This window comes from Platalea leucorodia (genome assembly GCF_965183815.1).
Source record: "Platalea leucorodia genome assembly, chromosome: 6".
Taxonomy (NCBI): Eukaryota; Metazoa; Chordata; class Aves; order Pelecaniformes; family Threskiornithidae; genus Platalea; species Platalea leucorodia.
The window spans coordinates 66,072,534-66,090,663 of record NC_138828.1 but is presented as its reverse complement, the minus strand read 5'-3'; the positions used below and the strand labels follow the sequence as shown (position 1 = coordinate 66,090,663).

General features: G+C 36.1%; 1 protein-coding gene across 5 annotated transcripts in view; it reads left to right on the top strand.

Moving 5' to 3' along the window:
- The window catches only part of RBPJ (recombination signal binding protein for immunoglobulin kappa J region), a 152,538-nt gene that overhangs the window by 122,485 nt on the left and 11,923 nt on the right, over window positions 1–18,130 (top strand). For all 5 annotated transcript variants that reach the window (XM_082316158.1, XM_082316162.1, XM_082316160.1 and 2 more), the window contains exons 2-5: window positions 2,533–2,571; window positions 6,036–6,131; window positions 15,652–15,817; window positions 16,994–17,168. In XM_082316158.1, the coding sequence (XP_082172284.1) occupies window positions 6,043–6,131; window positions 15,652–15,817; window positions 16,994–17,168 (430 nt within the window). In that variant the 5' untranslated portion in view covers window positions 2,533–2,571; window positions 6,036–6,042. The remainder of the gene's footprint in view (window positions 1–2,532; window positions 2,572–6,035; window positions 6,132–15,651; window positions 15,818–16,993; window positions 17,169–18,130) is intronic.

The window sequence follows — 18,130 nt, the reverse complement described above, 5'->3', positions numbered from 1 at the left end:
TGAGCATCAGATGATCGGAGTTTACCCTGTGCGTGCTGTGTAGCTCCAGAATGACTCAGTGCTTTAGCTTGGCCTCTGAAGAATGGGGATTTTGGTACTTTTTCCTGTGCTGTATAGTCAGGATTTGACTGAAGAAAAAGATGGAGTTTATCTCTTTAAGTAATTGCAACTGTTTTGTGTAGATGCCTTGTTAATAAAGTTCTTCTTAAGCAGCAATAAGCATATGTGCAAGGGGAATATATCTGCTGTGCTCAAGAGTTCTGCACGGGTAGATGTTGCCTTAGGGGAGTGTAAGATTTTATCTGGGAGGTTTTTTTGTGTCTAATGCAGTTTCTGATGTACTAATGTCCTCATCTCGGATCAATCTATCGGCCACAGTACAAGCAAGCGTGGTGTGCTTAATGCCTCCTTTGCTCCAAAATAGGCACCTCTTAATTTTTTTTTTTTCATGGTGAATTAAAATGTGCAGAGGGATTGAAACAAAGACTGTAGTTCTACTCAAAATCAGGGAGCTAATCTATAGGGATGTTGTTTGTCTGTAAGAGTATTGCTTAAAGGTAATCTGTTGTCTAGTCAGTGAGTCACAGACAGGTGAGTCCTCTCCCAGATATTATGATCCGAGGTCTTCAGGGGAGAACAGTAACTACATAGATAGTACCGGGGGGGAGTGGGATACGCACACCCACTTACACTGTTATCCAGGGAGAATCAGAGGCACAGGACGTGCTTGGGAGATGAAGCTAGGCAGATCCTGAAAAGATAAGTGGTAGAGGCAGAAAGGCTTTGGGATATAACTTTCCTGCTGCCAAACTGCAAAGCTATTTGGATTTTCTAGTTACTTTTCTGCATTACAAATATGACAACACAGTGATACATACCACAGAAAAATATAAATGAAGTACGTGTCCAGTAGACCTTGAAATTTAAAATACATAGAAACAAATCTTGCAGCAAGAATTTTAGTTTCATCGTTTCATTTAAAGTTAAAATAAAGCCAAACAAGTGAACAGTATACTAACAACAACAAAGTAAAACGTGAAAGGAACTTATGTCTGGTTGGAAAAGTAAATTTTAATTTCATTGTTTAAACTGAAAAAAAAAAATTTGGCTTCATCTTGTTTATTCAGTTCCTCTACGTAGAGTGGACTACCACTACTTAAGAAGTCTAATTTCTCAAGTGTTGAAAAATAACTTCAAAATTTGCTGAATGTTCTTGTCATTATCTTTTCAGGAGAGTGCTGTTCTGCTCAATTATATAGATGGCAATAGCTATGTATTTTACTTTGTACGTTTCTAGAATTACTCAAATGACATCGGAATGTATCAAATCATTCCACCACCAGTTGCTGTAGAGCTCAGGACAGATCCACTGCACGAACAGGGGAATTTCTTGCCATATCATTGAATGATCAAGTTCTTATTGTCCTAGGGAGCCTCCAACACTGTTGTAGAGCAATAGTAGGGGAGGGTGTTTTTCACTATCCAGGAAGCATAAAGGGAAAGATATGCCCACTTATCAAAGAGTTTGGCAAGTCATAGAGATATTTATGAACAGTGGCAGCAGAAGCAGTCTCTTGTGCCTCAATTTATTTTTAGATAGAAAGGTGTTAAGCTAAGCCTGCCCTCCCCCCCCCCCCCCCCGGCCCCTTTTCTTCCCCTCCCCTCTTCCCTCTTTGTCCTCATTTTAGCCTGTTGGATATACTGCCTCACCAGGTTGAGCAGATGTACGTCGCTGGGTACAGCCTTCCTTTTTTTTCACGTCTTTTACCTGACCATTTTCGTTTAATCTGAGGATGTTTTTGTTAATGAAAATGTTTCTGTCCTGTGTAAATTCAGTGTCTTATGTAAATAAAGACTGTTGTGGGAAGTCTTAACCTAGTGTAAAGAGTGTACTCTCTCTCAAGAGCAGCATTAAAGCACTGAATGAAATACAGCTGTCTCAAAACACTTTATGGCTAAAAAATATTAAGTGTATAGCAGGATATTTCTGGATCATGCTTGGCTACGTTCCACAAGGGAGATTTTTCTTATAATTCTGTACTGGCATGTATGAAATACGTTGTCATCCTTTTTGTAAAAAGTCATTAAGGAAAAACAGCTTTCTGAGAAATTGTCTTGATGAGAACCATTCACTGTGATTTGTCAACTCAGAGAGAGGTCTGTTAATTTCTGCATGTTAATAACAACTGCTTTTTGTTAGCACTTTTGGTCAATGCTGTGGCAAAGATCTCCTGGTTATTTACATACTTGTGATATATGAACTTTTCAAGAGCAATTCAGAGAGAAAGTAAATGTGACTTCAGCAAAGAAAGTTACCTAGTGTTCCAAATAAAAAAAAAAGCCTCTGCTATTGTGAGAAAAGCTGTTGCAAGGAGGTGGTTGATATTCTAATAGTAATCTAGCTAGGAAATGACAAAGAAAAGACACCAAATTCCAATACATTTCCAAAAATTTTAAAATTGGGATAGTATTTCACTGTAAAATTATGACTAAACACTTCTGTTTTAAATTAGCAACTTCTTCTTTTTTCAGGAAATTTGGAGAGCGACCTCAACCGAAACGGCTCACCAGGTAAGCATTAAAGAAACTCTGTTTTTAACAATTTTCTAAAGTTACCCTTCTCATTTTCAGAAGGATTTCTAAGTTAAAAAATAGTGGCTTGCTAATCCTGGAATTCTAAATATCAAAGCTTTTCAATTATTGTATGCAATCAGCAGCCAGAAGTAAAATTTTGAACAGTGAATGGCTTGTTTTTAATATGATACTCAAAAAATGCCTTTTTAGAAACAGTATTGACTTCACATATCAGTTATTGTAGATTATTCAGTAGGATGTGAATCTGCGTAGTTTTAAATCGCCAGGAATGAGCCAGATTTCTTTTATTGGGTAAAAGTGTCTTGTGAGGTCATGTAAAAATAACACTTTTTACTGCCAAAATCCAGCTATTGCATTACTGCTGTCATGCAGCAGGTAAGAGCAAAATGAACACAGTGCTGTCAAGGAGTGATCTTAACCAATTTTTGGTGAAACCCAAACAGTCAGAGATAGCATTAAATATACCATCAAGTCAATCCATTCTGAGAAGTGTTCAGCATGATTGGAGTGCCATGCCTGATTCGCTCCTGGTCTGCCTGGGAAGTATTTATACTAGAACCTGTTAAGGAGTCACCATTTTTTCAAACTGTTGTAACACAGTCTATGCAAATTTTTATTATTCTGTGCTACAAACTGTGCTGATTATAAGTAGCCACTGAGTTTAAAATCCACTGTTCGCTTGAATTACAAAAGATGTGCAATTTTTTTATAGTTTTGTGTGGCAATAGTGCTGTATAAAGACATGGAAACCCATTGTCACTCTGGCCTACTTCTGTTTTGAATGAAATTATGATACCTCATGTAGAGCACGGGGTGGGGGAGAGCATTTACATTTTGTGTTGAGGCTATCTGTCTCATTGCATTTCTGGGTAAGCTTCAGGTTAACCTGTGTCATTGTTAAACTTCATTTAATGCAAAATTGATCTATACTGACTTAAGTAATTGAACAAACATTGCTGTTTCCTGTTGGCCTACCTATTTTAAGGGATATTTGAAGATACTAAGTTTTAAGTAATAAACTGCTTTCCATCTTGAGCACCTTTTCCATCTTTAACACCTGTTAGTATCACCCCGAAGTTACTGATGGCATTTATCTTCTACGATTTAAAAAGAACAACAAAAGCAATGATTATTCAGTGTAAGGTCTTTTAACTAAGTTACCTATTAACTACAGTGCCTCTAAATTTCATGTGCAGGATTTTAGCTACTAGATGTGGCAGGTACTCTTTGCTGTGAGTACAGGGTAGGCATCTGGGAACTGCTGGCCATCCTTCAAAGCAGTAGCTTGTAAACCTTTTGTATACTGATAGAGGCTGGAAATGAGCAACCTAACTTTTTTCCTCTGAAGAGAAAAATGCTGAAATGGAAAAACCGTCACACAAGTTTTTAAGAGTATGATTTGTTTGCATAATTCTAAATAATGTATCTGTAAAACCTTAAAGGCATTTAGTTCAATTATTGGAAAATTATTCTGCTTTTTTGTGTAAAGTAATCCTGTTTGTCTAATAATCTATTCATTGTCATGCAAGCTCCAGTGGAACAACAGTACTTTGTTCATACTGTGCTACTTGTTTTTAGATGTAAACTATAATAGTACTACCTTTGTGGAGAGTGTTAAGATTTAATAACGAAAAATGTCGTGTAAGAATTGCAATGGTTATGTGTTTTCTTTATCGGTGGGAGGGGTTGAAGGGGAACATTCCTAGTTCTCCTAGGAGCTTGGACCGTACAAGTCCACTGTAGCAACAGACCAGTAAAAAAGGCAGAATTTCTTCCTCATACAATGCTAAATAAACATTAGATAGCACCTGGCGTTTTTGTGCATGGGTTGCTGGTTTTGAGTGTTTTTTAAATGGTAGTCAACTCAAAAGTTTTTAGTATGACAGATGTTCTTAATTTAGTATGACAATATTCTTATATAGAGTATTTCAAATTGTCAGATAAAAAGTTTTTAAACCACTTAAATGCAGCTAATATATATCATAATGAAATGTATAACAGTAATTTCACAGTGAATTATGTTTTGTCGTTTGAAATATATTCTTCAACAATGGTTGGAAATAAAGTAAGGCTGTGTGCTTTGAGAGTGTTCTTCCATCTCTGCTTTCATGGATAAACATCAGTTTTGCCAATGTCAAATGTAAATTGATCAAGTTAGTCCAAAATTAAAACAGTAATTCAAGTCTTTTCTCTTGTCTTATATCCTGCTATTTACACAGAAAATCTAGCACATTGGTCACTGTCTTATCCAGGCATGACAAATGCAAGAATTTACAAAACATCATTAGCAAAGCTGGATTGTTGTTGTTGTCCAACCACCTTCCCCCTGCCCCCCTCCCAATCAACTTGCTTTCCTCTGTGAAACCGGTTATGGAGATTTCTTTTAGAAAAGGTCTTGTCAACAAAATATTGCTTTTTATCTTCCATCTTTTTTCACTGGACATGTTTGGGTTTCTAGACCTGTCCGAAGGGAATTCAACAGTTGGGTGCCATTCACAAAAAAAAAAAAAAAAAAAAAAAATCCCTCTTCTGTACGGTTTCATCTCTTCATATAACTTCCTGTTAAATTCATCATTTGTTTCTCTGCTTGATGACTTTGAAGATGCATGCATCGGTGGGCATTCAACCTGCAAAAGCTCCTCCAGGGACTTAAAAGTGTTCCTGTCAGCACTCCGACACAGCTAAACCCTAGGGTGTTGAATTTGGCATGCTGCTTAATGAACGGTTAGATTATTATACAGAAGAATGATAGGGTGTATTGTTCTCTTACTTCTCTCAAGGAATTGCTGTTGGTGTGTTTGAGGTAATTATAGCTTTTATATGATGTCTGTCATTACAGTGATGATAAACGATAGAAAATCTAATATTTTTTTTTACCTGATTGTATGCAGGAAGTAAAGGCTTTCTCTAGAAAACTAGATGAAACAATAAGCTGAAGAATTTAACTTTTTCATAGTATCTTCACAACCAAAAGAAAACTTTTATATAAACGTTGCACTGATTTAGTTAATAGCTTAAACAAAATTTCAGAATAATTTGTCATTATCATGAGAGACTAAATTGGTTAAGGAGACAATATTGAATTAATAAAGCGTGTTCTAATTAAGTATTTGTGGCATGGTACTTTATAAAATCAGGCTTTGAACATGGTGTAGTGATTGGCATTGGTATAATTTTACATCACACACATCTTTTTTTCTGGGAAATGTAGTACTTGTAAATGACCACAACCCCTACTGCTAGCTTCATGCAAGATAGTGCTGCTTTTTGCTATGTAATTGTCTTAAAAAATTAAACAAACTCATCTTGACCCTATTAATGGTTGCCTTTCTTGAATTTCAGGTGGGGTTTTTTTTTGTCCTAAAGTTGGTTTTGGATTATTATAGTTGCAAACAAAACCAAAAGAACTTTCAAAGCTTATTTTGTCTTTTAATTTTTAGGGAAGCAATGCGAAATTACCTAAAGGAGCGAGGTGATCAAACAGTGCTAATACTCCATGCGAAAGTTGCGCAGAAATCGTATGGAAATGAAAAAAGGTAAGTGTCTGTTCTTTCCTGGCTTCCCTTTACAGCTCCTAGCTAGGGAAACTATAGTGTGTAATACACTGCAGAATTCCTCTGATTGTGCTATAGTCTGAAGAAACATAAAACAAAATGTGTTCTTGTAAATCATTTAATTATGTAACAAATGCTGCAGACCTGTGGCATTCAATGTAGTGATGCCTGTTTCTACCAACAGGGTTCTCCATCTGTGGGTGAACTTTTTCTTCCATTGAACTAAAATGGCTCTAATTTTAAACCTTCCGTTTTAAGTCTGGAGTAGACAAGGTGATTAACGGAGACTATTTGTAGAGGAGTTTTCTCCTGAGTAATTTCAAATTAATAGGAAAGAGAAATTGCTAGCCTCAGTAAGATACTTTTCTGAATCAGATTTGTAATAGCGTTAAAAAGAATGACAGGTCAATCATAACCATATTTATGATAAACATTCTCTCGTAGAAATACAGTACAAGTTACAATAATAGGTAGTTTTCTAAGGGACAGAATCTACAAGAAGACGTAAGGATGAATGCCTTTTAGGCAAAGGTGAATTTCCTGCAGTCTTCTCTATGTGATGTTTTTATGTGTCAGTAAAAGCAAATAGGATGGTCCTTCATAAACAGATTTCTAGTCTTCTCGTGATGAAATAGAATTTTCTTTAAGTATAAATGATAATTTCCTACCTTAAATTTCACTAAAATAAATAGCGCAGTATTTGGTTAGTTTTCAGACACTTTCTATTATTAATATTTTTTTCACCACAAAAGACCACACATTCAGCATGTTAATGGTTTTGAAGTTTTAACCTTTCTTTTGCCGCTATTATGTAAGTCCTGTTACATCATTATGTTTTTCAGTTTTCTGAGATTTGAGATTTTAACACATTTATGTATGAAAGTGTTAGAAAACAGGAATGTTAGAATTAAGCCTGCGAAGTTCTCTGTTTGTTGCTACCAATCTAAATCATATTTCCTGATGTCTGCGAGTCAGAGATGCAGACTATATTTTCAACTGTTCTTTAGTATTCTGTGCCTGAGTACTTGCCGTTCAATGTGTCATCTTTTCTGTTAGCCAGTGTGTCAAGTACGTTCTTTTGGGCAGTGTCCAGGTTCTGCAGCTCCATGGAATTGTTTACTCAAAGCTTTTTAGATCTTTCTGAAATTCTTGATGAGAATCAAATGGGAAGTCAGTGAAAGAGGAAGGAGGAAGGGCACGAAAGCAGACAAGCGTGCTGTGTACCTGCTATGTAACTGTACGGCCCTCTTGCTCACTGCCACACTTAAATGCAAAAGGGTTGCAGTGCAAGGCATTACTAGCAGTAAATGATAACTTTAAACCTTTGCAGCAAACGCAACAGCCAAAAAGATTTATCATAACAATATAGGGACCTTTGTTTTCTTCTCAGATTGTATTATCATTCAAGAGTTGCATAGTTAACTCATCACCACAGATGAGTTAAGCATATTACTCCCAAAACACGAGGGGTGTGCCTGCAGATAAGAAAGTGACTTTCTAAACAGTGTATCTGTAACTTCAGTCAGTTTGTTCTCCTGGGGCCAGGCCAGTTCACGAGGGTGGGAACATTTTGCAAATCTGTCCTGTGTATCATTATTTTGGAGAACAAATTGCATCAAAAGAAGGGAGAAAATAAAATGATAAAGTATGTAATTTTGATTATTAAAAGTTCCATTACTGCTTGGAAACCTTACATAAGTGTTCTGAAGAATACAGGTCAAAGCTTCAAATTGTTATTTGCTAACGGTTTCTGAAAGCTCCTCTCTGCATTTCATAGCATTGCCATAAATTCCTGTTGCCTTGAATATACATGTATACTTCACTTGATGCTGTTAAAAGTCACTGTGGCACATGCATTACCTAAGTACTGGTAATGTTGGGTAAACTAGTCATTGGTTTCTCACTGCTTGAAACGATTGCTAACTGGAATTAGGCATTCTTTTACCACTTTAGATTTTGTGACGTGCAGTTCAGTTGCCCGTCTCAGCACAGCTGCATTTGTTCATGAAAGGTATCTGAGATTCACCTCTTTAAAAGTGGAAGCATGTCAAATGAGTGTAGAGAATTTCAGAGCTTTGCAAAAGACGACTAGAAATGAAAATGGTTGGATGTTTTTTTTTATAAAATAATATGATGCTGAAATTATGGCCATTCTGGTACGGGTATGAAATTAAAGTTTGAAATACATACTAAGATTTCATTTTTCAGTTTAAATATTTTAGTTTTTCTTATGTTTTAACACACCACTTAGACTGTCTCTGGTACTGTTCTGCTACTTCCCAGACTGTTAGCATCAGTAATGATGTCCTGTTGTTATCAGTGTACAGAAAAATGCCAGTTATTAAATCCTTGGGTCCATGTGTGCCCTAAGGTACTTAGTGAAACTGAATGATGAATTAGCTTCTTTCTTTCTTTTTTCTTTTGAGTATTTTTTAATTGCTTCTATTTTATTCATAGCAGAACATGCCCTTTGGTTCTTCATACTGCTGGACTGAGCAAAATTAGTAAAGGTTTAAGGCTGCTTTATGCAACTGGTCAATCAAGTTTTCATCATTTTTACATTAAATACTATTTCTGAAGTGAGTTATTTTGCCTACATCTGCTTTATAGACAGAAAACTGTTTCACACCTGTTTTTATGGAGAAAATTCATGTTTTCCATGGGACTTCATTATGGCATGGATATAATCTAGTTAATTTTTCATCCATAAAGAATAAGTTAAATTGCACTATCTTTGTAACTAAGAATTCAAGTTAGAAAAGGAATTATTTCTTAAATTTGACATGTCTTTCAAGTAAATATAGAACCTAAAAAAACCCTAAACAAACTTCCACCTTTTGTTCCAGTCTTTAAACCTTGTTTGTTGTGAGGTCATGGAAAATATTTATCATTAATAAACTTTGCATGGCATAATTAAACGGTTATCACAATAACTACATTTCAGTGTTTTGATGAAGCTGAGTAGATGGTGAAATATTCTGTTGAAAACTCGCTGTAGATGGCACAGATCTCACGTAGTGTGATGTGGTTTAAATAGGCCTCACAGAAACACAATATTCCAGGTTGTTGCCACGAGGATGGAGACTTTCTGGGTTAATTTGAGAGCGTTCTTGATACTTGCCCCTAAAAACTAGTAATGAAAGGAGGCTTCTTTCTTTTTTGAGCATACTCTTCTTATTAGCCTTGCTCTTCCCACAGTTAATGTAGTTTAGTTTAACAAAGAAGCCAGGAGGTAAGAAGCTCAGGGATGGACTTCAGTTGAATTTAAGACTTTTTGCCTAATGTTTCCTGTTGGACGGCTGTCATCTTTCAAAGGCATGCAGCTGATAGAGACTCAGGTGATGTTTAGTCCTGATGAGTGTGGGTGTTTGGCTTGTGCTGCTTCTATTTTTTCCATATTTACCATTCACTGAGACGTCTCTCTTCGGAGTCTGAACAGTGTGAACATTCAACAGTGTAAAGGACTGAAGTGTTTTTGATTCCAAGGCATAGTTCATCAAAGACTGTGAGCCAGACTGGTATTTGTGGATTACATGCTGTTCTGAGTTTAATCATTATCACTACTGATTAGCCTGGGAATGGTCTAGCTGTGTCTTGTTTTACGGCTGTTAGCGAAGGAGCTTCTGTAATTTCTGCTCAAATACTTCCCTTCACCGAACTGAGTGTGCCTACCCTCTGGTTAATGCTCTTGTTATTGAGAGCATAGCCTTTTCCAGGGCTTACCCCATGGCTCCACTACTTCATCCTTAGCACACCTAATGATTTTTCATTTGTTGTTGCATTGAATTCTTTAGTAGATGTTATTAGTTCTGTCAGCTCCTAAGAAGGAAAGAAGACTGCTGAGTAGTTTCATGCTCAGAACAATGTGAGTAATTGACAAACACGCTTCCTGCCTTGACCAACTTGGAACTGACCAACAGGTACAAAGGAAAAACTTCCCTGCTAATGTCACCCTGAACATAAAGCAAACCAGCTGGTAGACACCTCTAAATCCTCCTGAAGGCGAAGACTTCCATATGGTGAACACAGGGATGACTTGGATGATTTGAAAAAGCAAACCTTTGTGAACAGAAGCCTGTGGTTTGAAAAGAGCATTGAGTGCAACAGAACTAGGTAGCAATGACATGAGCTGATTTTATTTTACTTTCTACCCCTTGCTTCCTGGCGAGTTCAGTTAGGGTAGCTTCTCTACTTGAAGTACCATGTTTTCTCTGTATTGATTGGACTGAATTGACTGAAGGAATATTTTCTTCTTTGGTCTGATTTAAAACAATAGTCCAGGAGGTGCCAAAGACAACCTATTCCACTTTCTGTTGTTGCAGTTAAGACTCAGAAGCCACTAGAAATTATCTTGTTCTTCCCTTCAAGTCATTTGGAATAAAGGGGAGCATCCTTAGACAAATCTCAGCTTGGTTTTCTTGCCATGGAGGAATGTTCAGTTTCCAGTTGGTGTGATGGAACGGATCTGTCAGAACAGATGAGTAACAGCTTGCTTCTGTTTGCTGTATTGAGTTACTGAGCCTGGAGTCTTAACATGAGGTTGGTAATACTATGGTCTTTCCTCCATTGAGCAGCCCCTGAAATTATAGTGTAAGATTGATTCTCTGACCTTTCCTGGCTGACATCAGTCCCAATGTTAGCTTCATTTAAAACTGCCCATCATTTTAATTACGCTGATCACAGATTCTTGGAAGGTGCATAGGAGGAGCATCACAGAGAGCCTCTTCTGAGGAAATAGGAGTCCGCAACAAAACGTTGTAGAGATATGTTAAATACATAAAGTATTTGCAGAGACCTGGTATCCCAAAATGCTACCCTGGTTCAGTCGCTGTGCTTTATATCAGCAGGTAGGAGGCACTGAATCTGCATCTTGTCATGCAGCTCTAACAAGTGTGGAATAGGTTTTGTCCAGGAAATACATTCCTGGTTGTTATGAAGGAGCTCACGGAGTTGATCCCTAACAGATCTCATGTGGTTTTTAGATCAAGTTTTTAGATGTTTACCTCATGGAAGAATGTCCTGTATTGTTTTACTGCTCATTCAGCAAGGAATTGCCAGTCTGCTCATGGCATAGAGAAGAGGTATTAAGAGAATATGTTATAATTCCAGTGAGGAAATTACTTCCTACATGATTTTCCACCATTACTTCTTGTACTGAAAATTCTGAACATGCTCAGAGAACCAGACACAGCTGCCTTTCCCTCCAACATAGTTTTCTCTTTACTATAGGTCAGACTAATACTTCAGAAGAATTTTTACCTCCTACTCAGTCTTACTTTAGTTTTGTGGTTAAAGAAAAAAGAGAGGTAGGCCCTGTAAATCAAAGGTCGAAGGAAGAGTATTTTCATTTTTTCCACCAAACATTGTCCTACCTTATATCCCATCAGTAATACTGGAAATTACTTTACCTAAATTACTTTACTTATTTTGGGGAGGTGATTTTCTTTCTCTTTTCCCCTTTATAGTTAAGTGAAAGCCAGCCTCTCACATCAACATTTACATTCCTATTTACATTGGGAATGTTTTATTAATGAGAGAACCTGTTTCCAGCAGTTATTTTATACATATCAAAGACACTTTCTTTAATCCTCTGTGAAAATTAGAAATATGAGGATACTCATGGTTTATACGCACTCTCTATACGTGAGTTCCTGGGATTGTAAATATGAAGTAAAAAGCCCCCAGACTCTACTTGCCTATATCTGAAAGATGAGTAAGAGGCTGACACATAAGAAAACTCATTCAAATTGTAAATGTCCAGACTCTTTCTCTTGTTCGGTAGTTTTAACCAAAATTAAAATTCTCTCAGCTTCAAAATTTTCTTTGTTCAGTCAGTCATAGTTTTCTAAGGTTTTTCTCTGTGTTCTAATTTAGAAAGAGTGTTTTAATTGTTGTGTCTTGTTTTCTCTTCATCAATGGGTTAAAACTTGTTTCTTATAGGTCTCCATTGCCATCTAGTGGCCATAGTTATTCAAAGGACTTGGTTTAGAATAAGGCTGAAACGAAAAAGGATATGAAAAAAGTTTGTTGTTTTTTTTTTTTTTTCCTTGTGTTCTAACCAGTAAGACAAATACAAAAGAGTACATACGGAAGAAAGGTAAATGTGTGATGTTTGCTTTATGGTATTATACCTACTTGGAATACAAGGGGTTTGGTTTCTTTTTTGCAAAGCATTCTCCGTTAATAAAGGTTGATATTAATTTTTTTATGTATAATTTGTTTATTGGAAATAACTTGTAATTGTTGAGAAGAAAATTACCGGGATACATCCATTAACACTGAAAGGATCTTGTATTGTCATTTGAGTTTGAGAGTTCAGAAGCTGACTATATATGTGGTGTGCTTTTTCTGGCAATCTGAGCTTGTTTCCAAAAGATCAACTCTGGAATAAATGCATCTGTTACTTGAAGTTTCTTTCCCCCCGCCCCCCCAAATTGCATTTCCTAACCTTGGAGTTAGTTCATAACCCCCATTTGAAAAGTATTGTTCACGGGGAAACATGACAGTGGTCCTGTATCTGGGATGGCAAAGTAGAGTAGGCCTCCTAAACAGTACTTGGGCGTGATTGTTGCTGTCGCTTGGCCCCTTGCCAGTCTAATAAAAACGTGACTCGTTCTTATCCTCTTGCTTCCTTCCCACCCCCATATATATATATATGTGTAAATATCTGTGTGTATCTATGCATTTTTTTTAAATGTGATCACAATTGTCTACAGTTCTCAGTGTAATGCTAAAGCTGTTATTTCTTGCTTTGTTTTGGTTTTCTGTTTTCCTAAAACATGCCAAAAGCTGCAGCAACGAGTAAATGAGCCTCAGAATAGATTTTTAACAACAGTTATGGTATTTACATCAAGATGTGGGGTGATATAAGACATATAAATTAGATTGGTAATGTAGAAAGTAAGTCTACACCTTGTACTTTAATATGAATTTCATGATTTTGACCATTGTCATTGCACTGTCTCCCCCACAAATGTAAGTCCTGTTAAGATTATTTTAGGGTAGAGAAGCATTTGGGGGAGATTAGATCAGCACAGATGACATGACCCAATGTTTGAAATAAATGCAATTGAAAAGTAGGAAATGCATTCCTGGTTTTGAGATCAAAAATTTGTAGTAGGAAGGGGAGGACTTAATTGGCATGTAATGGAAACTCATAGTGTTCTTAAATATACCCCTACTGTATCATTCAGCATCTTCATGAAGAAAGCTGGAACAGAGGCCAGGTAGCAGAAGATAAGAAGCAAAAGGCATAATAGCAAGCAAAAAGGGGATACACAGTGTGTGCTGTTTGATAACATTTATTAGTGCTTACTCTTTCTATTCGTGGTGATTTTCAAATTTCAGAACTTCTATTCTTACAGCAAAAAAGTTACAATAACCCATTCTAATGTCAGATAACTATAAATTTCAGCTTTATGATTCATGGCTGGGCTAGTGGAAGTATTCTCTTGTGCTGCTACTGTGAAAGAGTTAAATTTTCTTTTTGAGGTAGTTTATTGTGTAGTTTCTCAAGTTGACAGTTCCATCAGGAAACATCTGCTTTGCAAATTGGCGAGTTTCTACCTGTTGCCTTGGTTCTCTGTGTTCTGCATTTTCAATTGGAAGAAAAAAAATTCCAGAGTCTTCATATGACCCATAATCACCCCAAAGAATAAAATATAAATAGTTAAACCTGATGCAATAAGCACATGAAAAAAATGATAGTTGTTAAGCTTTGAATAGTTTGCTTCTAAAGTGGCTTTCTGTTGATTCATTATTCCATGTTTATCAAAATTTCTATGCTTCAGAACAGTGTGAAGGCAATAAAAGGAGCAAATTGTTATGATAAGTCTTTGCTGAAATGGATTATCATAATGGCAGAAATACAGCATTTGTTTCTATTTGTTTAGAATTATTAAGTTTAAAAAGCAATCTGTAGGAGCAGTTTCACAAATTAATTTAATGGGCTTCTCAAACATGCAGATCTTTTGATGTCACATAGCGAGCTACTTTCTACAAATTCTCTTTTGTAGGCAGTCTTTTTTTCAAACCAGAGCACAATATTTTTGAAAGATATTCATAGATATTTAAGTTGTATGCATATTGATATATCATCAGTTTTGTTGTGTTTTAAAAAGAGCAAAATTAAGTGAAAAATTTTCCATGTGGATTTATTGGCAAGATAGAAAGTTTGATTCCCCCACCCCGGGGCTACTTTTTGCTCGTTATCATAACTACTGAGACATTCTGAATTGCAGTAAAACTTAAAATTTGGTTGTTTGTTTCCCTAATAAAGAATATACATTAATTGTGTGCATTAACTGACAGGATTACACATCTTTGCATTCATTTATATGGATTCTTAATATTTACATTTTATTATTATGTGATTATTAACTCAGGACTTTGGTTTCATCTATTAAGAATTCTGTTACTTAGAAAAGCATTTTATATCTTAAAAGTAATTTTGCTAAATAGGTGAGAGAAAGAAGTATATTAGACTTGATTTTCATAATAAAGCTGGCTTCCACTAATCGAGGTTTATATGGTGTTTAATAGAAATAATCCATTAATTCAGTTGTCCCAAGCCAAATTTAAAAAAAAAAAAATCCTACCACTGTACCTGTATAAGGTAGGAGTCATCTTTGGATTTTAGAAGCGCCAAGTTAAGCACTACTCTCCGATTTGAAATAAATAGAATATTTAAATTTTTTTTCAGTTATCCTCTCCCTTCATGCCTCTTTAGCTACCTCACAACTGGATGTACTCATTCTGCTTTTTTAACTTTGATCTTAACTAAATGATGATAAAAACACTGCAGCTGTTGGCTATACTAAACCCAGAAGTGATTAGGATTTGCGTTTTAACAATTTGCAGAAACTTCAAGACCAATGCATTGTATTATAATGTTGCATTTAATTTTGAACACGTTGCTGTAAGTAGCATCTAGACTGGTTTCAGTCAGTGCTGCTAAAGACTAGATCCTATCTTTTACAGTTACTGACAAAGATGTAAAATCATCTATTCTGTTTAAACACTGAAAGGAGATATATGCTTGTATGGAATAGACTCCCTCGTTGCTAATGAAGGAACATTAAATCTTTAGGAATTGTAGTCAGCAGTTGTCCATTAAAGTAGTTTGTGGAACTGTTCTGTGTGTATTAATCGGTGCATCATGTCAAGGAGCTACAAAAGCAAAACACTGTCATCACTTTCAAGGTCTCTTTATTTTAAGAATCTCTTCTTTGTAAGGGTAGAAAGCATTTTCGTTTTTGTTACCTGTCATATATTGAACTGGAAAGATACTCAGTGACAGTACATCTAATGCTGATTTTCCTTGTATTTTTTCTTTTTTTGATTTGCATTTTAGAAAATCTTCAAGGCAAATGAAGGGCATACACATATAAACTTGAATGCAAAGTGTGAATGGAATGAGAAAGCTTTGGGTACACAACAGTTTCTGTCTCAAGAATTTTCTTGAAAGCTGTGTGTAATCTCATAATGCATTTTTCATTTTCAGGTTCTTTTGTCCTCCTCCATGTGTGTATCTTATGGGCAGTGGATGGAAGAAAAAAAAAGAGCAAATGGAACGGGATGGTTGCACTGAGCAAGAGTCACAACCTTGCGCCTTCATTGGAATAGGAAACAGCGACCAAGAAATGCAGCAGCTGAACTTAGAAGGAAAGGTAGAAGAATTGTAATAAACCACTCAGATTACTGCAAAGGATATTATAGCTACATGGTGCATATTTCAAGGAATACCCTTGCTTATTTTTCATAACTCTTGTTACACTGTAGCAGATACAACATAAGTGGCTTAAACAAATGCCTCAAAAATACGTAGGACAATCAAGTAGGTGGATTTGGTTCATGGGATCATAGCAGGGTATTAACCTTTCATTTGTAGGTTGTTGATTCAGAGTCAGTAAACTGTTAAGTTATTTGGTAGGCATCAGTGGTTAACTGAAGTAAGGTTTCTGGCCCAAACTCTGTCCCTCTCTCCCTGGCTTGCATGAATGGATAATCTCATCCAGGAAGTCCCTGAACAACATCTCCTGCTAGAAGTCGTCTTTTAAGTCCTTTTGCATAAAAATACAATTATAATAGCATCTTAATAAATTTAATAGATTATTTTTTTACAGTGATATAAATTGCTACAAGATTTTTTTAAAAGATATTAAAAGATATTAAAAGATATTAAAAGATATTTGTGATGACTTAAACAGTTGGAATAGAACTGGCAGCACATGAGTGCTCATTTTAGCTGGTTGTTTTACTAAGCAGTATTTTATAGCTACCTAGTACTCCCGGCACAGTCTACTTCGAAATGCTTCATATGTTGCTGAATAGGAGAAGAATAATAAAAGTTCTTTTTGAGTTGTTGTATTTTTTTTTTTTTAAGCTCCTGTTGTCACCTAGCATAAACACTTAGCCGAAAGTAACTTTCTAGTGTTTCAAAACCCAATCATCTCCTATCCTTTCAAGAAAAGTTTGGCTCAACACATTTTCTGCACAGGCAGCCTCTTGCGCATGCCCAGTGTACTGCCTGTATAGCTCTACTGAACTGTAATTTTTAGTAGTGCTCTTAACCACTCAGAGATGGCCTTGGCACAGCTATAGTCTCTAATCGTGTGTTTTCCAGTCCTGGTAAGGGTCTTTAGAAAGATGCTAAAGTGCTGAAGTTGGGTGCTAAATTTCACAAATCTAAACAGTATCCATATGGAAGAGATGGAAAAAGCAGTTTCTGATCTGTTTTAGAGACTATTGCATCGGTTTTCCTATTTTATTCATAATTAAATATACATAGTTTCTTGAACTGGGTTGACTTGAAAGAAGAAACAACAGTGTGTTTTCACCTGCAGAATTATTGCACTGCCAAAACATTATACATATCAGACTCAGACAAGAGAAAGCACTTCATGTTATCGGTAAAAATGTTCTATGGCAATAGTGACGACATCGGTGTGTTCCTCAGTAAACGGATCAAAGTCATCTCCAAACCTTCTAAAAAGAAACAGTCACTGAAAAATGCAGACTGTAAGTATTTTACAGTTCTTTTCTTTATATAGCAATTCATTTTGCCTCCTACTGATTTTTTCTTATGTATTCTGAGGTCTGGCTGTGAAGTAAATATAATGAAATTTTCAGTTTCTGTTTTTTCTAATGTATTTCAGAACTGTACACATCAGTGTATTTTGAAGTATTCCAATATAGATAGGTTACACTGAGTTTTATGCAGTCACAGTTAATTATTTAGTAAATCTAAAAGGTCCACCAAAAAAACTTTATTCTGAGTGAATCCTTGTAGACAAATGCATAAAGAATGCTCTACATCAGCTTTCCTTAGAAAGGAAAGAGATCCTGATGGATCTCTTAAGCTGCCATGATCTAGTGCTTAGGATGTTTTGATCAGTATCAAAGAGAGCTTTCAGACTGAGATAAATGCATAGCAGCATGTTATCCAAACTGCATTTTGTCACATCACAGCCACCTTCTTACTGTCTCATGCCATTTTCATGTTGTTTTTATTTTTAATAACTTTTGCGTGGTTCCTTTTAAGTAATTGGTTAAGAAATCTGTATGGTGATATTTCACCCAGATTTATTTGCTAACCATGCTTTTCAACTAAAGATATCTCTGGTGCTAATTCATAATTGTGAGCATTGTTGCTTGTCCTCCAGAGCTTATGCCTGCATACCACTGGAGCACCTCAAGAGATACCCTTTTTTTGTTGTTGTTTTTTCTCTCTCTTCACTAGTGCTTTAAAAGGCTCTTCCATCTGTGTTGGGCTGGAACCCATTCACCTATGGAATGTGGATCCTGGGGCCGCTAGCTTGCCACATGACTAAAGGCAATCTGTTGCTGTGCAGTTCGCACCCATGGGCTCAGAGTATGCACTGCTGACTTTGTATTCAGACAGATAGTTTTGATGGACAGTGAATATGAACCAAGCATTCTTCGATAGTAAATATGAACCAAGTAGAAGAAACATGCCCGTT